Below are 24665 nucleotides of genomic sequence, written 5' to 3' on the forward strand. Positions count from 1 at the left end.
TGGCTACTGCACCAAACATGTTCGTCTGCGGTGGCAAGAACGAATGCTGCGGATCCTCAACTTTGTTGCATCCTTTTTGTTTTAAAAAATGATAAATCTGCTAAGCGTTTGCATCACCACCATGTCAACATAGTGATTTGGAGACGCTTTGTCCATGAACCTGAGCTGCGCCTAACAGGACAGGCAACAATGCCACCGTGCATGGAGAGCACGCATCATCAGAGCAACAACCTGCTGGGCAGCCAGACATCCTGGGATAGCATGATGAACATTTTACTGCACAAAAGAAGGGTGCTATGAACTATTATCACAAGTTGATCCGGAGAATGTGCAGCCACCTGATATCCCATGAGTGAATCTAAAGGGTCGAAACAAGGATAAGAGGAGCGGGGGGGAGGGGGGAGGAGCTAAGAATAATCTAATCTTGTACCTTGCTATTAGTACCTAGTCACCAGGTTGATAATCTAAAAGAAGGTTTTACAAGAACACGGCAGACCAAAATACACTACAGCTGATCACAACTGCTACTCTTCTTTTTCCTTTTCCTTTTCCTTTTCCTTTTCTTTTTCTTTCTTTCGATCTTCTTGTCTGGCCCCTTCACCTCCAGTATGGTTTCAGTAAGAGCTGTTTAGCTCTGTGGGAACTGAGAATGGAGCAAGGGTGTTCGGAGGGATTGGAACACCACCCCCACGGAGAGAGACTGTGGGTCTGCTCCAGGCAGCAGTTGCCATGTCATTTGAATCAAAGAAGACCACGATGACGGTTATATCATCATGGAAGTGCCGCCTCACCCCACGATCAATTTTCTTGAGGTCTGAATACCTCATTTCTCTCTTCTTCGCTGCTTCCCGCATTGCGGCCTTTACCAATCTCCGAGCAATTCCCTGGGCCATAAAAGTAAGATCGATGTCAAGAAAATAGCAAGTGATACCTTTTTGTAAGAGCAATAAAGCAACAAAAAGAAATGGTAATTAAGGAAGTTGTGGACTAGTGGTTGCACTATCCTGCCTGTTAAAATACTTCCAGACTTGTTTCATTACTTGTTTATTACGAAATCTACATGGCATGCAATTTACACTTTGACTCTTACTTGCCCTAATTAATGGTAGCAAAATTATCAAAAAAGAACTTCGAGAATATAGAAGTACATGATGGTGAAGCTTATGATAGAATTTCGACGTGACAAATAAAATGTATATTAGCGGTCAGGGTTTCTAGGAATGACTCCATGCCTAATGCCTTCAATGATGACATTTTATTTAGTTAGACTGTAGTATCCACAAGTTTTGAAAAGCAAACATGATTGCTATGAAAACAATCTGTAGCTTTGGGAGGCATGAGAAATATAGACAAAGCAGTCACAAAATAGATCATTTTTATTTCAAGTTGAATGCAAATTGCCAAATTTAGACATGAGATTCCCAGAGACAAATACATGCCTTTTTGGCATACACGCAGTCAAACTATACTTTATTTGTCAGATCTGTAACATTCAAATCGTGTGTGGATTTGTGTCAGGAAGTATTTAACAATTTATTTGGTTTTCTAGGTATACCACACTAAAAATCTGTGGTCAACATTGCATTTTGGAGACGATGTCATTGTCAGGAGTATCCACCAACTAAAACTCTTGCGAAGTCAACAAACTGACATATCTATACTGTCAATAATCAAGATTACACAAGTAGATACTCGGTCACCAAAGATATAAGCCACACAAAAATGGTGTAGAAGATGAAGATAACATTCCAGATTATCCTGGAGATGGTCTAGTCCAGTACGAGATGAACACAAATTTGCAGGGACTAAGGCACGGGGCAGTTTCCTTGTATTACATTTTGCCACACACAATAATCACCAATACTGCAATGGTAGGTCCATATGGACTTGAATGCTTAAAGATCTAGAGCTGAGGAAATGTTTATTCTGGTATAATTCTCATATTCAACAATCTAAGAGCCTTCATACCAAGGCTTACATCTACTGCACTATCGTAGAACTCGAAATATCTTTAGAAACTTAGAACAGAAGCTTCTAAAAACATACAGATAGTATACTCTCAAATTTCCTAGACAACACGGTACATCCATGTACCTCAACAGGACCATCAGTCAAAGCATGATTAAACTACTACACAAGTGCATTTTTGTAGTTTTGATCAGACAAACAAAAAATAAACTACCACTGCACCTCCAAAGAACCAAGATATAGAAAGATAAACATAAGATAAGAATACATACATTTCGAGGGCTACTCTGGACCATGTCAACTGCTTCCTGATTACTAAGTTGCTCCCAGAGTCCATCAGAAGCAAAAATGATGAACTTATCAGTGGGCTCCATTTGGTGTACAGTGATTGCTGGATCAGAGCTAAGAAGTGGTCTCCTGAAAGTTTCCTGAAGGCGAAACTTGCTGTGCAAAGGTGCTCTATTGAACTCTGGTTTCTTCAGATATACATCTCCAATTGACCTTGTTATCTGCAAAACATCATCATATCATATGAGACGCCTGGAAGCAGAGCAGTTCAACAAGCAACATTGCATGACAGAAGTCTCTTATACACACTAAGCACCAGAAGTAACTGGTATGCAACTTGAATACAAAATTGACTTAGTAATAGTTACTACTTGACCAAGATCATCTACAAAAAATAATTAACCTACAAAATGCACATGTTCATATCTTGTGTTGACTCACACACCAACATCCGTTTAGGGCACAGCACTGACAATAAGTGCAATTCGGGAGATTGCAATAAGAAAATTGCATCCAACACCTTACAACATATTGGTCATGGTTCATAACAACATTGTCATATTACTGCACCCATGTCTGTTTTTGAGAAAGGAAAATATGTTTGTCCATGACTATAGAATAATCATAAACACACAAAATATGACTCAGTAAACGGAACTACATAACATCAAGCGAAAAAAAGAAATCACATCTATAAAATTTCAACTCTCATACAAGCTTACGAGAAATTTTTGGACTGTTCAAAATATTTTGATAGTCACAACAAACGAACAAAAACTAGCAACTTTTAAAGAAAATTACAACTCAAGTTTTTGTACCTGGATGATACCCTTCACACGCCAAGCATTGTGCTTTAGGACTACAATATGGGGGTCATCAGGATGTGAGGCCTGCAGCTCCCGTCTAACCTCCTCGAAGGATGCATTGTGTTCTGCTGAGAGCTGCATTGCCAAAACCTCTCCAGTTCCCTTGACGAGTCTCCCAAGAACAGCACGGGAATCCCCAAGGTTTGCAACATATAGAGTTCCACTGCAAACCACGCCGACTAGACAGCAAGAGCCAACTGCTGCTAATTGAGGACTCAATGACCATTGGCTGCTAACTACAGAAATGAACCCCTCCTCAGTCGCTTGGAAAGCCTTTCGAATCACATCTGCTGACATGCACTTGTGTTCAGATGCAAATCCTGAAAAACAAAGTTTGTCATGCAAAGGCAAAAATGAAATAGGTAAGCAATTAAAACATATTTATGATATAATTAGAAGATGTGACAGAAGACACAATCCTTTTGCAATCATCAATAACTTTTAGCAGTTTTATTGTTATCACACTATTCCATGCAATGATTTGCGTCCATTCTGTTCCAATTATATCAAGATTGGCCCAGCATAATTGCATCTAAATTTGCGCGCGCTTTTCAGTATCACTCTAGATAGAACAACATTCTATGCAATGCAAGCATACAATCGAGATCCACCAAAATGGCAAACATCTTTATTTGATAGCAATCAGCATCAACTATACACAGTTGCATATCACAAAATTGGATGCATCGATCATAAATCGGATAGTGTAGTCTGATTGTTATTTTTGAACTAAAGCATGAACTTCAGCAGCAGTAGAGGCCTTACTCCTCAGGTGGTTGAAGAGATGATCATTGATGTACCGTGCCGTCTCCGGGCCACCATGCCCATCATAGACGCCAACGAAGGTGCCTTGGAGGTCGGGCTCCGTTGCGCTCAGCGGCCCGGATTCCACCTGGCTATGGTCCTCCAGCAGGTTGTTGGCCTGGACCACGGCCATGGAGAACTCACCGTCGACGACCCGCCCGCCGTCCTTGTACCACAGGAGCCCGTCCTGGCGGCCGGCGGCGTCCGATCCTCTTCGGGAGCGCCCGGCCGGCGAAGACGGCCCCCAGCAAGATCTCAAGTACTCCATCACAGCCGATAGCATCCCTCATCTCCGCCACCGCCCCATCGCCCACTTCGTCACGAAGACCATTTCTTTACACTCCTGTTCTCCAATATCTTCTTCCTGCCCCGTCGCACCCGCGAAATCTGCAATTGGAATCGAAGGGGATGCATATGAAGATCAGCCGCCGCGCATCTAGCACCCAAATTGCATGATCGAAGGGAGGAAGGCCACCAGGTCCACCATACTTTCCTTTGAATTGGGAGGAGAAGCAAAAAAGGATTACCTTTTCTTGGATATTTTCCCTAGTAGCTGCGCGCCGGATTGCTGCGCCCGCGATCTCTCAGCCAGAGGAGGGCTCTTAGATATGGAAACCTATCGATCTCGGCCGCGGAGAAGTCAGCAAAGATTGGGTTTTTGTAGAAACGGTGGGCTCCTCCGCGGGATCCAAAAGAAGCAACCAGGAAACCGAACCGAAAAGACTACAAAAAGATGGGCTCTTTCGCTTTGCCTCCCCTTCCTCCTTCCAACTTTCAAGTATCCCAGACTCGATCGAAGAACAAACAGACAGATCAGAGCATCTGCTCCGCTCCATATAGATATATGAAGAGCAGAAGCAGAGCGAGAGAGAACAAAAACTACAGGAGACGCAACCAACTAAACCAGGGAAGAGGGACGAGAGGGAGAGAAGGAGCGGAGGCAGGGCCGGCAAGGCAGCGCTCAGACTACCGGATTCTAGTTTTTCGCAAGAGGGATTTTGGGGTGGCGAACAGGGCCGGATAACGAGCCGGTTCTGCTCAGCTTTGTGCGGCTCGACGCCTCGACTCACCTACCGGTTTCAACGGGGAGTGAGCTTTCGTAACATTAAATTCAATGTCACGTCAGCAAAATTGGTAAGGTAATTAATAGAGAGAGTTTTATCAGATGAGAGAAAAATTTCATCCTCATGGTATTCATCTAGCACAGTTACATAATTCTCAGTCTAAATAAGTGCAATAAAACTGTGCACTGAGATTAACCTTAGGCTATTCCCGTGCATGATTTCATCATGGTTTTATGCACATTAATTAGCTGACACATCAGCTTTTGTGGTGACATGGCAAGAAATTGAAGAGGAGAGAGACGATACATGTTTCGTCCAGATGAAACGAGGTCGGTACTATTACTCAGGCCTTGGTTCTTCCGCGGATTTGGTGCGGCGGCGGAAAAATTTGCTCGGCGCGAGCTTTTCTCGCCCGCACCCAGACCCTCGCTCCTACCATTCTCCTACATATCTCCCACCCTTGCATTTCCATCTAGGCCCTACCCATTCCATTTGCGCCGCCCCTACTCCAATCGCGGCTTCCTCTGTGCTGTCAGCGGTGCTTTCCCGACAGAATCAGATGCTGACCTGGGAGAAGAGAAGTGGAGTGAGCAAGTGGAAGGCGTCGCTACCATCACCAACACCACTGCATCTTGGTGTGCCACCGGTACCGCCACCATAGCCGGTTTCGGTGGGAGCGCCGCCTGTCGGTGTTTAGATCCGGCAACCTACTGAGGGGGTACGCGAGGTAGTGTTTGGTTTGTGGGGCTCGCCGAGATTAAAAACTCGAAGGTGAACTCAGACACACGATTTAGACAGGTTCGGACCGCTAGATTGCGTAATATCCTACATCCTGTCTATTGGTTGGATTGAATTGTTTTGGAGGAGGTCCCTGCCTCTCCTTATATCTCTGGGGGCAGGGTTATAGGTCGGTTGATTTACAAGAATACTAGTCGGATTCGACTAGGATAGTCCTAATTAGTTTTCCTAATCCTTGACTAGTTGTTGTCTTTTCACGTAGACTACGCCGTCCTGCACCGTAGCCTCCATGTCAGACACATCTCAGTGTCCAGCCCTGTATCTAGCCCTGTATCTAGGATTGTCCAAACCTTCTGGTTAGCCCATAAATGTATGTACGACAAGCCCCCGAGTACTTTTTAGTCAAATGGAGCAGTCCTGAATACTTTTGTAGACCTCACCGACTAGTTTTGGTGCTCTTCGAGTACTCCATCGAGTTGAGTCTTCAAACATACTCGAGCACTGCCATGTGGCTAGAATGTGCTCAAGCCTCATTTAACATGATTTTGAATCATTCAATCTTGAATTTTTATATGGAAGTGTGATAAAAAGTCGCATTCCATATAGAGTAGCATCTGAGCCTTAGGTTGAATCAAAGAATCAGGCTGAGAATCAATATGTAATTTGCATCTCTTTTCCCTTAAAATCTAGAGAGAAAAAATTTAGCTGATAGGCATGTGGCACACAGCCCTCGAGCCGTTACACGACTAGTTTGGTAGGTAAAAGGGTCAACCTTTGGTTAACGTGACCATCTATCGATAATAATCTTATCTCTTCCGAAAATAATGGTAACTGCTAATCAGGTGCAAAATCTTCGGATCCATTAAAACCTAAATATTCCTTTATTCCCGCCACCGTTACTGTGCCGCAGTTATAAATAACGGGGGAAAACATTCCGTTTGTTTTACCTTTGCCATCTGCTCTTTGTAACGCCCGTAAAAATCTACCAAATTAAATCACTCGTTAAAAAGGCACTCCAAAATCTTTCCGACCGTTGAGCCCGTCAAATCTTTTCCTTTCCGTCGAATTCGCCGTCCCGGCCCCGACGTCGTGGACCCTCTTTTACCGTTCCCCGTATTTCTCGCCGCGTGCCCGTCAAATCCATCACGCGTGCCGTCAAATCCTGTAATTCCCGCCGTCTCCCTCTTTTCCCTTCTCCCCTTTTTCCCTCTCTTTCTTCCTTCTTTTTCTTTCCCATTTCCTTCTTCCTTCTCCTTTTCCTCTTTCCTCTCTCTCTCTCTCCTTCTTCTTCCCACGGCTGTCTCCCTTTTCCTTTGGCATCCGGCGCACGGCGCCTTGCCTCTGGCGCCGAATCCCCGCACGCGCGTGCCAGGCCACGCGCGCCGGGCCCACCTCGCCCCGGGCCACGCGCCTGACCGCGCCGGGCCGCGGGCGCCCGCGCCTCGCCCCACGCCTGCGCCGCGCTGCCGCCTGCCGTCCCCGGGCGCGCCAGCACCCCCGCCCCGTGCTGCGCCGCCTGCCGCCCGCTCCCGCGCAGCGCCGCACCGCCCACCACCCGCCGCCTGCGCCGGCCCCACGCCTCACACGTTCGCCCACGCGCACGCCCGAGCCGGTCAACCGCGCCGCGCCACCCACTCCACGCGAAGCCGCCGTCCCGTCGCCGCCTTGTGCACCGGCCCGCCCACCGGCCATCGCACGCCGCCTCTCCCAACGCGCCTCCCCATGCCGGTCGCCGCCCCTGTGCCCTCGTCGACCACGCCGCACCTCCCCACCACGCCATTCACGCGGAGCACCGCTCCGGCACGCCACCGGCCGAGATTCGCGGCGTCCCTCGGAGACCGCCGGACGCAAGCTCCTCCTACCGCCTATAAAAGAGGTGCCAAGCCCTGCTGCCTCCCCACACCACCAACACCATCCTCCAAGCTCGCCAGCCCTCCTCCTTCCGCCTTCCCCGGCGCCAACCGCCGCCACCGCCAGGAACTCCGCCACTGCCTCCTTGCCGCCGTTGACCCCCTTGGTCCGGCCACCAATCGCCCAAGGTGAGGGGTCAAATGGGTTCCCCTTACCCCTCCTATACCTCTCCCCCACGCGGCCCGCCGCCGGCGAAGTCCGGCCGGCCGGCCCGACGCCGGCCATTCGCCCCCTCCTCCCATTCCTTTGTTTCGGCCAAGGAAGAAGAAGGAGAACCTCTTTCTTCTCGATCTGCCCCTCCATTTCTCTCTATTTACAACCCGGTCCTTCCACCTCTCTCTAGGGATTCTCACAGCTGAGCCCTTCCACTTTTTAGAATATTTACAAATAGGTCCTCGGTTTTCACAATTCAGTCCTAAACCTTGTTTTAAAGCCCCTAACATCCCTTTAACCCGTCATTTCATGCGCCAAACTTCCTCCAATCAATCCCAAATTTGACCACGGCCTCCTCTCGTATATTTCCACCGAGGCATATCCAAATTTCATGAAAATACCCTTCCTACCTATTTTCCGTTTACATTTCCTGTTCGAAGCTCAACGGGTAAAATCTTTTTCCTTTTTATTTATTGTGTGCTCGTTTGTGTGTGCCGTAGATCGCGGAGTACCCGAGGAGGAGCACGAGGAGGAGTTCGACCGCAAGCCCAAGCCCGAGGACCAGTACCGCGAGCAGGAGTTCCCGGAAGGCTTTGAGAACGGCAAGTCCAACCTGATCCTTTGATGCATATTTAATACCCAGCTTTTCAAACACAACCTATTGGCCTATTTTATAAAATGCATATTGTTTTATTGCAAGACATGGTTGGATAGCCACCCCTTGATTGTTATGATTATTCCTTGTTGTCCTATATTTATCTCTAAATATGAGTTGCTCTGTTTAGATGATAAACACTGCTAGAATGCTTAGGAACTCATTACTCAAATTCAATCATGACTACACTTGTTTATTCGAAAAATAAATGTGTGAGTGTGTTCAACTGAGGAGTTGGGTTTTCGGGTGTAAAGAGAGGTGGTGCGTGGATGAGATGGATGGGCGTTTCTTGTGTGGAATGCCGGATTGTTGACCTCGTACCTTAGTGGTTGAGCAAAGTTGGGAGATATCCATCTTGTCACGGCTAAGGACCGAGTTGATGTGTCATCTTGCCTAATTCAACCATCGTGCAACCACTCGACCGTTGTATGGGCAACGGCTTAGCATAAATCCCACTAGCTAAACTACTAGGCTTCAGGTGTGCTGGTGAGTGACGGGAGCCCATGGAAAAGAATTAAGCTCTTGGTGACTTAGTGTGATGACTGACCCCAAATCTCTCAAGTTAATCTTAATCCGAGTCCCTGATCCCTATCTCAGCCTTCCCGAGTTTAAGTACTCAACCTCCAGTCTGGTCCCGACCCCTGAGAACCGACCCCTCCTTGCCGTTTCCCCAGTTCCGACCCTGCCAACCCCAACCCACCCCGCCAGATCTTCTAAGTCTTCCCACAACACCTACTCCTTTCAATCTGAGCAGTGGACCAACCGAGACTGACCGGTGGACCCGCAATCTTTTTCCCAGATCTCCTGGTGCAGATGCACTCGAGTGGCATGCTCGCTTCAGCGCTTTTCCGCCGCGTGGCTCAATTCCTCCGACACCCGTCGCTCCGCCCCGTCGCCGGTCACGACCAGGTGGATTCCTGCGCCCCCCTTTCCCCAATTGCAGCGGAAGCCCTCTGCAACTTTTTCTGCAGTGCCTCGTCGCTCGCGCCCATCATCACCTCGCCGGACCCCCGGCTGCACGGCCCGATGTCTCCCGGTTTTTCTGTCGCCCCTGCACAGTCGCGCCGCCCAGGTCCGCGCTACGCGACGATTCCTCCTCCGCCAACCCCGGCCCTGGCCGCGACAGCTCCTTTCCGCCTTGCCAGATCTGCGCCCCGACAGAGTGTTGCTTCGCGCTCGCCCGCGCAGCAGCAGCCCGCCTGTCTTCTCACTTGTGCACCCTCGTTTCTAGCGCCGTTTTCCCGGTCACTTCCATCAGATCCACCGCATGACGACGCCCGCATCCGCCAAATCTCAACCACCGGCAAGTTCGCGCCTGCGCCGCCCTGTCTCCAGTGCCCAATAGCTGAAGGCGTCATCCCCGAAGTCCTGCTCCACCGCCCTCGTCGCTCAATCGCCGCCCAGGCAGAGCACTCCATTGCTTCTTCCTCGGCCTTCACGCCGCCCCACCCCTTCCCTCTTCCGCGCAGCTATAAAACGGGATGCGCAAGCCCCGCCGGAGTTTCCCTTGCCCTAGCTGCCATCTCTCTTGCTCCCTGTTCAAGCTCACAGCGCCACCACCTAAGTCTGAGGAACTCTCCTCTCTGCTCAAGCACCACCGCTTTCCTGATCCGCCAGCCACTGCTTTCAGTACTGCCCAAGAGCTTGCTTGTTATCCACAAGAAGTACCGCCACCGCCGGACATTCTCGCTGCCGTCCCAAGCCCTTAGTTCTTCCGCCCAAGCCTCCTCTGTAAGACGAAGGTAGGCTGCTGACCCCTGTTTGCTTCGCCCGACCCCTCTTATCCGCCTGACCCCGGTTCCGTCTCGCCCGACCCTGTCTGTTCCGCCGACCCTTCTCCGCCTCGCTCGAGGGCTCGGCTGTATCTTTTTCTTTGAACTGAGGGTGTATGTGTAAAACTTGGGGACCTTTCAGCGTTGAGTCTGAGGACCCCTAGCACATCAAACCCTCTAGATTAAGGGTCAGATCATAAGTTCCTTTCCTCCGACCCTTACCTCTTGATCTCCACCAACTCCATTGAACCTCCCCACCCTCCTGTAACTTGTCGCAAGTTTCTGGGCTCAGACTTGCAAGTGTTGCTGTTGAAATAACCGTCTATGCTAACCAATGCATTGCATTCGTGTAGAGCTGCGTCTCACCGACGGCTACTACGAGCTGCACCCGGCACCAAAAGACGAAGCTGTAGCCGAGCTCCTGCCCCCAGAAGCCGAAGCCGCCCAAGCAGAAGAGCAGCTTCCTTCCTTCTCGCTTGAAGGCAAGCCCCGGATGCATGAATCCCCTATGTTTTGCCAAACTTGCGCATGCCTTCTTTAAACATGCTTGTGCATTTACGTATAGGAGTTGTTTGGAACCATAGATGCATAACCTAGCTCCCTTGATCTGAACACTAGCTGTTGGACCGAGTAGATGCTTTGCTCAAGTAGGAAGCGGTAAAAGTCGAGTGATTTCCTGTCACTCGCGAGTTTATAGGAGTTGGTTGAGTTCTCTTCTGTTACAACTGTAAGGACGATGGACAGGGCAGGGTTTTGGGTAACTCTTTGGTGGTCGGTTGATCGCCCCGTCTGTCTATGAAACTTGCTAAGGCCCGACAGTGGTGGTGTTCGTGATCAAGTGTTTGAAAGTACTAACCTCATACTTATTATGTGATGAGGAAGCCTAGTACCGGATTGAACCTAGACGTGAGCGGTCGCCCCATTGTCCTTGGACGGAGTTTCCCCTGCGGCCGCACGTGGTGGCAAGTGTGGTCACAGAACGGGAGAGGCCGGGTCTGTGAAACCTTGCACCAAAGGAAATGGGCCTGACACGGTCTAGGGAATTGATGGGGAAGGCCGACACAGGAAGCGACCCTCGGTGGTGCGCGGATGTCGTGAGGTTAGGTTCACCATGCATGGTTAACAAACTCGAATCGATTCGTCTGCCTCTCACAGTTTGAGACTGCTTGATCGCAATGCTACCATGAGTAATGATGAAATCTGATGATAACTTGGCCTCGGTACTGTTATATACCCTCTGTTTGGTTCTATGTTTGCTTAGGGTAAGTTGCTAACCTAGACCGGATAATGAACTTAGAACCTGAGCTAAAACTTCGAAAATAAGGATCTACTTAGTGCTTCTTGGCAAACAAACCCCTCAGCCAAAAAGTCTTGCATGTCTAGAAGTGGTGGAGTAGCGTACTCCCTGGCGGTTAAGTCTTGTTGAGCTTAGTAGCTCAGCCTTGTTGTGGCTTTTTCTTTTTCAGGTGAAGTTGCTGCTCCCGAGTCTTCTTCTGTTGGCACTTGGCCGCCTCAACTCCCTCCGGGTTGGACGGTTGAGTGGGATCCCTCCTCGGATGGCGAGGAGAGGGATCACTGACGTCCTGGCTGGCCTCACCAGGGATGTCCGACCCCGACGAAGTAGCTTCCGCTTGTTGTTTTACCTTCTGTTGTTTCCTTTTGAACCTTGTAAAACTCTGATGTTTGTTTTATAACCAAACCAAATGGTTAAATTGCTTAACTTAGTGGACTTGTTGTATTCTCTGGAACCGCTCACCTTCGTGTGGGTTTGCTATTCGGTCCTGTTCAAGTGGTTACATTGGATAAAATCCGACGGCACTTCGTGTTTACTTGGTTAAGGCATGAGTGTCGCATATCAGGTGGCGTAATCATGTTTAATCAAGCAAATCCGAAGTGGATCCGCCACACTTAGGTCCCGGTTTCGGCCTTGTGGATGGGTCGTTAACCCCGTGGGAGCTTGCGTGTTGACTAGTCAGTTTTAGCTAAGGTGGGTAATGGCTTTGTTAGGATCCGCACCGGCACTAAGGTGACTCGTGCTGCGGTACCCTACTTGTGGGAAAAGTGTACAACCTCTGCAGAGTTAAAACCTATTCTGGTAGCCGTGTCCATGGCATTGGACGAGTTACAGCTTGGTCACATAACTAGCATTTGGAGATGGTTGGTTTTTATGGCATGTGTTGGATTTTGGAAGTGTTCGGCAGTTGTGCCGTGCGCTACGGTGGATGGGGAGTCCGGTAGCGATAAAACTTGGATCCTTTGTGTAGGATCAACCCCACTTAATGGTTTGGTTACTAAAGAAAATGCCTTGCGAAAATTCTTTGAAATAAAACCCTGCATGTGTCAAAAATCTAGCTTTATTGCAAATAAACCTTAACCATATCCTTGTTGAATCCTATGCATGTTCTTGCTGTATCCCCCTCCGTGGATGGGGCTGGACTTGTTGAGTACTTTTGTACTCACCCCTGTTTTGTTGCTTCAAAGGAGGATCCGGACTACGTCGCCGAGGACTTCGAGTAGGAGGTTGCGTCTGCACCCAACGCTGCCTGCGGTGTTGACCCTTTTGCAGGATGCTTCCGCGGACGCATCGTTCCGATTGCAGCCCGGAGTCCGACTGGACTGCAACTTGGATTTGTATTGTTATCGCTTTAGTTTTACTTTGGGTGTGGCTTGCCCGCCCGCTCCTTCGGGAGTTGTACGGTTTTTGAACTATCTGTTGAATAAATGTGTTATCAGCCTCCTGGGACTGATAATTGGATCACATTTAGTCTCTACTTATGTGGGGACGCTTCACTCTTTCAACTTCTGCACTGTAGCCCTAGCGCCGCCCCTGCCCGATCCTCGAGCGCTAGTGCCGAAGACTCTTGTGGCAACAAGGATGAGGAAGAAAGCAGCTGCAGCCAAGGCGATGGAAGGTGGGAAGAAGGCAGACAAGAAAAAAGAGATTCAACTGCCGGCCCCAAGTATGGAAAGATGGACGAAACTGCGCTGCCGTTCCCTGCCTGTGCTTGGAAGCGATCATTGCTGAAGGAGGAAGATATCAAGGCGCTGATAGTGGCTAACATTTTACAAGAGCAAGATATCATCAACTGGCTAGGTTTCTTCTGACAACTACCGTACAGAGCACCTCACCTTCGAGGTGGCCAGCTTCAAGACTTCCTACCATGCTATCTTATGCAGACCCCATGCTGGCTAGGTTTATGGCAATTCCACATCGCACCTACCTTGTCCTTAAGATGTCGGCTCCAAACGGTGTCCTCTCCATCTACGGCGACATCGAGACGTTGTACAAATGCGACGCGGAGGCAGTACAGCTCGTTGAAGCCTTCGAGTGCTCGACCAAAGCTACCACCATGCTAGCCGAGGCCCAAATGGTGGACCAGACCTAGCTCATGATCCCAGAGATGGAGCCAACATCCATAGCGGTGCCGCCCGACCCTAAGGTCAAGAAGATCTGCCTCGGCCTCAAAAATCTAACCAAGACGACCCTCATAGGGACCGACCTCTCCGCCAAATAGGAACTCGCGCTCACCAATTTTTTCCGGGACAATTCAGACATATTCACGTGGAAACCATCCAATATGTCCGGTGTCCCGCGGGAGCTGGCTGAGCACTCCTTGGACTTTAGCAAGACAGCAAGACTGTTCAAACAAAAGCTTCGCCGTTTCACCCAAGATCGCAAGGAGGCCGTTAGGGTAGAACTCAATAAGCTCTTAGCTGCCGGATTCATCCATGAATGTAAGCACCCTAACTAGTTAGCAAATCCAATCCTTGTAAAAAAGAAAAACTGGTGAATGGAGAATGTGTATCGACTACACCGACCTCAACAGGCACTGCCCTAAGAACCCCTTCTTCAAGCTACTAAAAAAGGTGGACAAGTTCGAGTGGTATGACGAGGCCAGCAAGTCACTTGAAGAGCTCAAAGCTTTCCTTACCACTCCCCTCATCATGACGGCCCCAGCCGACCAAGAAACGCTACGACTCTATATCTCTGCAACAACGCACGTTGTCAGCGCCGTGCTAGTTGCGGAGTGAGAATAGCCTGGCCATGCACACATGGTGCAACGACCGGTGTATTATGTTAGCGAGGTCCTCAGCGACTCCAAGATTCACTACACACAAGTTCAGAAATTGCTCTACGCAGTTTTGATCTCGTCTAGAATGCTGCGCCACTACTTCCAAGCGCACAAGATCCGGGTGGTATCCTCGTACCTACTCGGCAAAATCCTCCACAATTGGGATGTCAACGGCCGAGTTGTCAAGTGGTCTGTAGAGCTCGGTGAGTTCAACCTCAATTTCTGCCCACATCATGCGGTCAAGTCGCAGATCCTGGCCAACTTCGTGGCTGAGTGGATAGAGATCTAGAAGCCGTCCTCCCTGGAGAGGCCAGAACATTGGACAATGTACTTTGACGATGCCATCAACCTCGAAGGAGCCGGCACATGAGTCCTCTTCGTATCCCCCAAAGGTAAGCAGCTCAAATACGTTTTCCAGATCCATTACAATGCCACCAACAATGGCGCCGAGTATGAGGCTCTCATCCATGACCTCCGCATTGCCGTTTCCCTCGAGATCAAGCGCATCATTGCGTACGGTGACTCCAAGGTCATCATTGAGCAGGTCAACAAGAACTGGAACTGCACTAAGGAAACCATGGATGCTTACTGCAGAAATCCGCAAACTTGAGGCCCACTTCGATTGTCTCGAGTTCCATCATGTCCCCAGGGAACACAACATTGTCGTCGACGTCCTTTTCGAGCTCGGCTCCAAGTGTGCACAAGTCCCGGTCGGCGTGTTCGTACAAGATCTTCAGAAACCTTCCATCAGGATTCTAGACCCAGACCAGATCAATGACAGTACTGAGGCTTCAGCCAACTCAGCTCCTACCGACGTCATGATAATTGAGGCAGAAGAAGACTGGCGCGCTCCATTCATAGCCTTGATCACCGACCAGATAGCGCCAGAGGACAAGATAGAACACGAAAAACTAGCTCGGAGCAGTGCAAACTACATCATCATTGATAAGGAACTCTACAGAAAGACCACATCTACAGGCATCTTGATGAAGTGCATTCTGCGCAGTGAGGGCATTGACCTCCTTCACGAGATCCACTCGGGCACATGCGTGAACCACGCCGCTTCAGAAACTTTGGTCAGCAAAGCGTTTCGCTCTAGCTTCTATTGGCCAACAGCGGTAGCCGATGCAAAGGAGCTCGTGCAAAGGGTGCCAGTTCTTATCCAAGCAACAACACCTACCAGCCCAAGCCCTATGCACCATCCCACCATCCTGGCCCTTCACATGCTAGGGGCTGGATATGGTCGGACCCTTCAAGATCGCTCCAGGTGGCTACACCCATATCTTCATGGCAGTTGACAAATTCACCAAGTGGATTGAGGTCAAGGCTGTCACCAGCGTCGAGTCGGCTAAAGCCGCCCAGTTCATGGAGGAGATCACACAACGCTTTGGAGTTCCAAACAGGATTATCACCGACCTTGGCACGCAACTCACAGGCTCTAAGTTCTGGGACTTTTAACAGGACAACCTCATCGATGTGTACTACTCCTCAGTAGCGCACCCACACTGCAACGAACAAATCGAACGTGCGAATGGGATGGTCCTCTAGTCCCTCAAGTCTCGTATCTTCGACGACTCATCCAAGTATACCACCAAGTGTCTACATGAGCTACCCCATGTCATCTGGGGCCTACAGACCCAAAAAAGCCAGGCTACCGACTACACTCCTTTCTTCATGGTGTACCGCTCAGAGGCCATTCTGCCATCTGACGTGGCCTTTGGCGCCCCACACGTCTAGTACTACGAGGAAGACGAGGTAGAAACAAGTCAGCGGGTCAACATTGACAGCCTCGAGGAGCACCGAATGACAGCTCTCATCCAACACGCACGCCACGAGTAGCAGATACGGCGCTACCATGATCGGAACGTTAAAGAACACTCCTTCAACATCGGCGATTTGGTGCTTCACCGGATCTAGTTCCCCAAGGACATGCACAAGTTGGCAGCTCCCTGGGAAGGCCCCTTCATCATCAAAGAAGTCATCCAGCCAGGCACCTATCGACTCCAATGGGCGAACAGCTCTAGCGTCCCTAATCTGTGGAATATCGAGCACCTGCGAAGCTTCTTCCCTTAGGGATTATAAGCTATGTATTCTATTTTCCCCCTTTGTCTTGAATAAATAAAACCTCTGAGGTTCTTTGCGCACCTATTGCCTTACTGTTCCTTTGCGAGCTGTTCCTGACACTCGGGGGGCTGTCTGACCTGTTCGACAGACCACTCGCTCTCAAGCTCGGGGGATTCCCTTAGGCGCCGACCTCTAGGTCTTGCATCCTTCTCCTCCCCCACTCAAGGCAATACAACTAACTCATGTGGTCAGCGTCCTAGCTCGTGAAACCTAGATAACCTTACATTCACCCCTCCTACAAGCTCGAGATCCGCTCTTAGCAGGACGCTAGTCAGGCAAGGCTAGACGCTTAGCGGCTACAGGCCTCAGCTACACACTGTCCTGTTGTATACACCAAGGGAGGGATGGAGTCCCTTTCTTTCCTCATACGTTAAGTCAATTACCTCACATGTCTTATCATACAGTTTGATACACCACAAGTTTCACTTTACATTGCCAGCTCATTAACAATGTTTTTCGCTACATCATTAAATTGGTCGGCTAGTTCTAGAAGCTTCTCTGCATCGAAGTCAGCCGTGACCCCGGCACCAGCACGCTCCTAGGGAATCCGCAGGAAGCGGGACTTCAACACTACCAAGACATTCTTGATGCACTCCACCGTAGTATCCTTCAGCAGCTCGTTCAGCTGACCATGTCCATCACATAGCTGGCTGTCCTGTGCAGATCCTCCAGCTCCACCTCCAAACCTACAATCATCGATTGGTCACACTAAAGAGTTTGCAGTGCAGCTTCTAAGCGGTGTTCAGTATCTTTGCACGCACTAGCCTCGTAAACCAGCTTTTGCGACATAGCGTACTCACGATGAACCGCCACGTCATGCTCTTGCTGGTCACACACATTGGCAGTCTCGCATTCTTTGAGGTCTCGCTTTAGCCTTTGCTCCCTCACCTTGGTATCTGCTCAATCGAACCAGCAAACATCAGTACCAAGACTTCAAGCACAACACTGAGTAGACAGGTCGGCACAACGTACCTTTCAAGTGGGCTGCAAGAATCTGTTCCCGCAATGCATGGTCAAGGTCTTTTTGCTTCAGCTCCTCTGTGGCCTTCTTGAGGTTGGCCTCAAGTCGCTCTGCCTTCAGGCGATATTGCTCGGCTCGCTGGATCGCGTCTGCCCTCTTATGAGCACGAGCGGCCAGACCCTGTTTACACTATAAAAATCAGAGCACTGCATAGAAATGGGATTTAAGATATAAGTCCTCCTAGTTGGTCGGCATACTTACAAATAACAATCTTCTAAACCTCAGAGGATGACTGCCACAGTTTGGCAAGATCTTTCTTGTCCTGTGCTGTGTCCCCAGTAAGGTCAGTCTCAGAGAAGCCTATAGTATCAGGATCAGCTTCAGCGTCCCTGGCAGACCTCTCCGGCAGCGGATCATCCCTGGGAAACTCTTCTAGGTGAGGCTCAAATCAGCTCTGGCTCCCTCACTAGACACCTGCTCAGGCCTGGAGCCAACCATAACAGCGTCTGCAGCAACTTCTCTTGAAGCCACAATGTCCACGACTACTCCTTGTTGTGGTGTTGGGGCCGGTACAACTCCTCCTCCAACGCGGCTATCCTGATCCCTCCTGGCCTTTGGAGGTGACGACTGTTCAACGGTGCGGCCGCTCGCCCCTTCAGGAAGGGATGAGCAACCAGTCAGCTGCATACCAGATTTATCATCTAGCACGTCCCTCCTATATCGTAAGTGCGAAACGCAACTTAAGCAAGATAGGCAGCAAAACAACCACAAGACAGACAGTGTAACCAGATTGCACTTACATGGTGCTCTGCTTCACTCGGAACTTGGAGCGCAAGGGCGGTGGTGACGCCGACACATCTCCGCTAAACGACCCCCCCTCCCCACGGATTTTCACCTTCAACATCTCCTTGATCTGCTCCACGTCAGCCATAGTCATTTCAAAGAGCTCGACCTTCTTCTTCTTGGTGGCCGAGCTCAACGTGTCCAACTCCTCGTCCTCTTCGCTGATCAATTTTCCCGCGGAGGTTGTGCTAGGGGTAGTCTTCTCCTTCCTACCAGTCGCTTTCTTCCCCTTGAAGCTCAGCTTCTGAGATTTGGAGGTCGGAAGCTTATGCACGGCCTGTCATGTTCGGCGTCCAACTAGCACGGAGTCCTCGGCCTGGCCGACCTCTTCTGGCACATCTTTGTTCAACCCGATGGAAGAGTCCGATTCCCAATCAAGGCCAGCAGCGGCTGGTCGGACTCGATAGTCAGACGAACCTTGGGTCGTTGTTGCTCGACCCCTTCAGGAAGTGGCGTCGAGCAAAAGAACTCAAATCCGCCGTGCAGGTCAAATCAACAAGAATAGTCAGACACAACACAAAAACACAACTGGAATGCCAAATCAACGCAGTTAAGATCATACCGAGTCAGCCGGCCTCTTGAGGGAAAATGCTTTTGGGGCAGCTCTTGTTCTTGATGATACCACCAAAAAATTTGCTTACCCGATTGGCAACTTCTTCCTTGGTCACCTTTCGCTGGACTTCCCGGGTCGGGTCTAGTGGCTCTATATACTCATACACCGAATGGACCCTGTTCTTGATCGGCTGTGTCAATCTTTGACATAAATTGATGCTTACAACCCCAGCTGTGAGTCCACGCGCCTTTAGGTTAGCAATCTTCTCCAACAGATGCTTCACCTACACCATCTCCTTCGAGGTCGGTTGGTTCGACCACTTGGGCATAGTAATTAGCGCGTATCCAGTACATGGCGGGAGCTCGGGCTTCTGATTGGCGACTGTAAACCATTCTTTGTGCCATCCCTTGTTGGATTCCTTCAACTGGAGGTCGAAGCACTCCTACACTCTCTTCGGCCGCATCGAAAATCCACATCCTCCAATCACTCTTGGCTTCACCTTGATCGACACAGCTTTTAGTTGATATAGATATTTCCACAGATCGAAGTGGGTGGGGATTCCGAGGTACGCCTCACACAAATGAATAAAAACCACGATATCAAGAACGGAGTTGGGATTCAAGTGTACCAGCTCGATCTTATAGTAGTACAGCAATCCGTGAAGGAAGTCCCCGCAAGGGATCCCAAATCCACGCTCAAAGAATAATGCGAAGACCACCGTCTCCATCTTATCCTCACTGGCGAGCTCTTGCCGGGCGGTCGCTTTCCACTCAAGCATCGCCTTGGGCCCCAGGAGGCCTCGGTCGACGAGCACCTGGATGCACTCCTCCATCATCACCGACTTCACCCAGATTGAGGATGGATCTAGTGCTTGTGCTTAGGACATCTCCTCGGTTTCTACTCCTTGGCACTTGGGTCTAATAACTGCAAGGGTCTTGATTCGCATACGATGGCCTAGCGGCTGCCTTGGGTGGTGGCGGAGAAGTGCGCATGAGCAGATTGGACAGCATGGCGACGTGGCCTAGAGTTCACGGGTGAGGTGACGGCGTGCTCTGTGGACTATGGTGGCAGTGATGTGAGTGTGGCTAGTGAAAATGAAAATGGAACCGCGCCCCTTCGGCTTTTGAAGACGATGGCATGACCTAGCGACGGAATTTGTGGGTTTTCCGTTATTATGGTGCACACGTTGGATGGAGTCCGCGGGTTTTCCATTATGTTTCTCTCGGTGTGGCTCCGCCAGTCCTCACGCTCACACTCACGCTCGGGGGCTGGGCGCCTACTTCAGGTCGGCATGCCTCCGTGGCTTTGCCAGTCCTTGTACTCGAGGGCCAGGCGCCTATTTCAGGTCGACGTGCCTCCGTGGCTCCACCAGTCCTTGTACTCAGGTATTTCAAGTTGGCGTGCCTGCGTGGCTCCGCCAGTCCTCGTACTCGGGGGCTGGGCGCCTATTTCAATTCGGCGTGCCTCCGTGGCTCTGCCAGTCCTCGTACTCGGGAGCTGGCTGCCTATTTTAGGTCGACGTGCCTCCGTGGCTCCACTAGTCCTCGTACTCGGGGGTTGGGCACCTATTTCAAGTCGGCGTGCCTCCGTGGCTCCGCCTGTCCTCGTACTCAGGGGCTGAGCGCCTATTTCACAGCCAAGATGGCAGCTAGTTCACAGCCAAGATGCTACAGTGGGTCCGTGAGGGCTCACGACAGGACTCTCCCAACCCGGTAAGGTTGCACAGTTTTCATATGATGCTTGGCCTGACCTCAATAAGGGCCGATAGGAATCGTGCAGCTGCTCGGGTGGCACAATACTCTTGTGGATAGGCATCTTTGTCGTGTCTCTATCGTCACACTAATCCTTATCCTCAAGGGCTGGACGTTTACTTTTGGTCAGCGTGCCTCCGTGGCTTGACCTATCCTTGTGCTCAGGCACTAGGACCTGCTTTTGGGATCAATTTTTCTTACTTTTTAACCATTGGACCGATTATATATTAATCGCTTCAATGCTCGGGGGCTACTCCATATGGAGTGTGTCTTGTGATGCCCTCCATGTCCTTCACTTCAACTTACTAGATGCCTGTCATCCATCAACTCGGCACTCGACTTCGCTCTATGCGTATGGCTCTGCGTTCACTCAGATTTTCTTCTTTTTTGAGCACTGCACAACCTCTCTGTCACTATGACACCATCGCAGCTTCAGCCGACCACATTCCAAGCTTTGCTGCGATGACCTTAGGTTCCTGTTCGCCTACACATCACTCGGGGGCTTGAGGGATATGGGTACCTCAAGGTTCCCCACCGACCAGGATACTGGTCAGCTCTGACAAGTAGGCCCTCCTGACTAGAACGTGCGGGTCGAGGACATGAAGATACTTGAAGCACAAGTCAAGAAGGCCGGACGATTCAAACCAGCCCAGATATTGCGGGATACGTATTGTAATCCAACTCAGATTACCTTCCATGTAACAACCGACTAGATTAGATTCAAACCGACTTGTAACCCTAGGTCACCAGCCTATATAAGGTGGCCAAGGGCGCCTCCCGAGGGCATCCCAACACCTCAATTCTCAAGCAATACAAACTACCAAAATACATGGCATACGGTATTACTCTCCAGAGGCCCGAACCTATCTAAATCTTCATGTTCTCGTGATTAGCTTCGAGTTCTTGATCTCATAATCCTCCCTACCTACAAATCAACCACTTGGGTAACCCCTTGGTGTACTGCCGGGCTACTAAATCCGACAATCAGAACACACCTCATGGGATGATATGGCATTCTTGGAAACCGCATAATGAAACGTTGAACTAGGAATAGCCTTAGGGCATCTCCAAGAGTTTGAGACAGCTGCTAGCTCTGCTAGCTTATAGGAAAGAGAAAGAAAAGTTAGTTAGCCAAAAGGACACCTCGAGGCTCGTGCAGTGAGAGAGGGGAGCATCGGGAGATGTGCAAGCTTAGCTCTTCACTAAGAGCTAGTTGGGATATTTTTGCACTGTTCAATGCTTAAAATATTGATTTAGCTAGCTCAACAACCCCTTGTTGGAGATGCCCTTATCACCTCACTTGACTTGTATTATGCATCACAAGTTTTTTTTTCCACACATTGGTGAAAATGTTTAGGTATTTTGCTAGAATTTTATGGAGTCCATCGCGTGTGTCTACATGTGTTGTACATACATCTATGGGCCCACCAGGAGGTTTGGACAGTCCTAAATACAGGGCTATACACCGAGACGTGTCGGATATGGAGACTACGGTGCAGGACGGCGTGGTCTACGTGGAGGATAAGAACTAGTCGAGGATTAGGAAACTACTCGTAGCAATTAGAGTGGGACTCACTAGTCGAATCCGACTAGTATTATTGTAAACAACCAACCTGTAACCCTACCCTAGCAATATAAGGCGAGGTAGGAACCCTTCCAAAGTAGTTCCATCCAATCCAATACAACCAACACGCATGATGTAGGGTATTACACAATCTAATGGCCCGAACCTGTCTAAATCGTGTGTTCGAGTTCACCTTTGAGTTCCTGACCTCAGCAAGCCCCACGCTATAAACACAACCTTGGGCACCCCTCGGTAGGCTGCTGGGTCTAAATATCGACAACATGTGATGTTGCAGCTATGGATTCGGGGTCGTTTGGGAAGGCTTCTCTCAAAATGACTTCGCCAATGAAACTAAAGTCAGTGAAACAAAAAAAATAGTTTTACCTGACTTCTAGTTCATTTTAGCATCGGTTTATAAAATGGCTTGACTTCTAGTTCATTTTAGCATCGGTTTATAAAATGGCTTGACTTCTAGTTCATTTTAGCATCGGTTTATAAAACGGCTTCACGCTACAATGTCTCCATTTGTGCAAAACAGGTGAAGCTGAAGTCAAAATAAACACTGCCAAACAGGGTCGAAATCGTTCCTTAAGGGCAGTCCCAACCCAACACACTAGCCATAGTTTTCATAAGCTCCACATCATCAAGAAACTAGTACCGGACACTACTCTTCCAATGCAAATACCACTATTTCGTACTTGAATTTAATACTAATTATCTCTCATTATGTCTTGGATGGTGTGTAGAAACTAGGTCTTATGCAAAATCTGGTTTCCTTCTCTTTCTCCATTTACTCCATTGCCACATCATCTTTTATCCTAGGTGACAGCTCATTTCATTTTATGGATACCATCCTAGTCATTGAGTTAGGACTGCCCAAACAGCTTTAGCTTAAACGTTGCTTAACAACTTCTGACCCGACTGGTGTTGTGCTCAATACTCAGATAAAAACTGCAACCCGATCCTCAATTCCTCCAATCAAACACTTCCTTTTGTTCCGAATGCTCTTACCTAACACCTCAGAGTTGACGCACGTATCGCAACCACTAACCCTTAGCCGTGGGACGTGTGGTAGTACCTAGTTTTGCAAGCGATTTACAAATGGCACTCTTGTAATGAAATGACCGTACTACTACTTAGGGGACGTTTGGTTTCCTTTGCTTATTTTTAGCACGTGTCACATCGAATGTTTAGATACTAATTAGGAGTATTAAACGTAAACTATTTACAAAACCCATTATATAGATGGAGGCTAAACGGCGAGATGAATCTATTAAGCCTAATTAATCCATCATTAGCAAATATTTACTATAGCAACACATTATCAAATCATAAACTAATTAGGCTTAATAGATTCGTCTCGTCGTTTAGCCTCCATTTATGTAATGGGTTTTGTAAATAATCTACATTTAGTACTTCTAATTAGTATTTAAATATTTGATACGATGGGTACTAAAAAATAAACAAATATAACCAAACGGGACCTTAGCGCGACCAGTTTGCCGGATTTATTTACTCACCTGCCCAAACCAAACCACGGGCGGACAGGCCAGTAGGCCACAGCCTCCAGGGCGCCGCGGCACGGCGAGTCACATGTTCCGGGAAAATTCCTGGGGACAGGAGGCTGCCCCGCGCCCCCGGGGCGCCGAAACGGTTCGGCGCTCGCGCGGGCACCGCGGGCTCGCTCGCCAATTGGCGCGTGCCGCGGGCAGCCCAGCCCGGGGCGTGGCGAGCGTGCGTGCGTGGCGTGGAGCGGCCATGGGCGGCCGTGGCCTTTGTTTGGCATGGGACAAGCGGGGCTCACGCGGCCGTCCACGTCGCTCGGCGGCAGAAGCGACTTGGCGCTGCCTTTTGGCAGTCCCTGCCGAGAGAGAGAGCAACCGGAAAGTCTTGGCGCTGAGGCGAGCGGTGGCCATTGTAATTTGTGTGGTGTGCACGCGCCGTTGCTTCGGGTTGGCTCTCGTAGTCTGGCGAGTTGTGACGCTCTACTTCCTTTTGGATTTTGTGCTCGTGGCCCATGCGGATGCGGTGCGGTGCGGTGCGGTGCGGCTGCGCAGGCCACTAGGTCAGGAGGGTCCCGAAGGGAGAGCGCTGATCGATCGGTGCTCGACTTTTTTTTTTGACAGGTGCAGGCAGGAGCAACAGCGGCGGAGCTCGCGTACGCGGCCGCCGGTATTGACATGTCGGTTGGTTTCCGGCCGGCGGCCGCCCATGCGTTTGCGGCGTTGCTTGCTGACGGGGATATGACGACCGGTGTTATGCGAGGAGCGGATGGCATGGCAGTAGATTATTCGGGCCATGCGCGTGCCTCCTGCCATGACGGCGGCACGGCGTGGTCCGTGCTAAGCCTATCACTGAGTATCCACTAGTCAATCAACCCATGTAGGAAGTTATTATATTTGAAATTAATTAGAAATTAAACTCCTAACTAATAATCAAAATTATTTATCTACTACTCTCTTGTTTTTTTAATACTTCAACGTAATACTCATATAGATGCGTACTTATCTTTATCCAGTTGTGATTGAATTTTAATTAGTAATTACTCTACACTTTTTTCATCCACATCCACATTTT

At 49.6% G+C, this 24665-nt stretch overlaps 1 protein-coding gene across 1 annotated transcript; it reads right to left on the minus strand.

Annotated features, from left to right (window-relative positions):
* Window positions 1-257: 257 nt before the first annotated feature.
* Window positions 258-4969, minus strand: LOC117836495 (probable protein phosphatase 2C 72). The gene is made up of 5 exons (XM_034715932.2): window positions 4454-4969; window positions 3888-4313; window positions 3075-3442; window positions 2241-2477; window positions 258-884 (listed from the first exon to the last, which is right to left on the minus strand). The coding sequence occupies exons 2-5, from the start codon at window positions 4207-4209 to the stop codon at window positions 615-617; spliced, it is 1197 nt and encodes a 398-aa protein (XP_034571823.1). The 5' UTR covers window positions 4210-4313; window positions 4454-4969; the 3' UTR covers window positions 258-614.
* Window positions 4970-24665: the final 19696 nt, after the last annotated feature.

This window comes from Setaria viridis, chromosome 9, assembly GCF_005286985.2.
Source record: "Setaria viridis chromosome 9, Setaria_viridis_v4.0, whole genome shotgun sequence".
Lineage (NCBI taxonomy): Eukaryota > Viridiplantae > Streptophyta > Magnoliopsida > Poales > Poaceae > Setaria > Setaria viridis.

Coding starts and splice junctions, on each gene's coding strand:
- LOC117836495 (XM_034715932.2), bottom strand. CDS start 4,209: ATGCTATCGGCTGTGATGGAGTACTTGAGATCTTGCTGGGGGCCGTCT. Junction 2,478..3,074: donor GTGTGAAGGGTATCATCCAG/GTACAAAAACTT, acceptor GATGTTTTGCAG/ATAACAAGGTCAATTGGAGA. Junction 885..2,240: donor TCCAGAGTAGCCCTCGAAAT/GTATGTATTCTT, acceptor TTTATGGCCCAG/GGAATTGCTCGGAGATTGGT.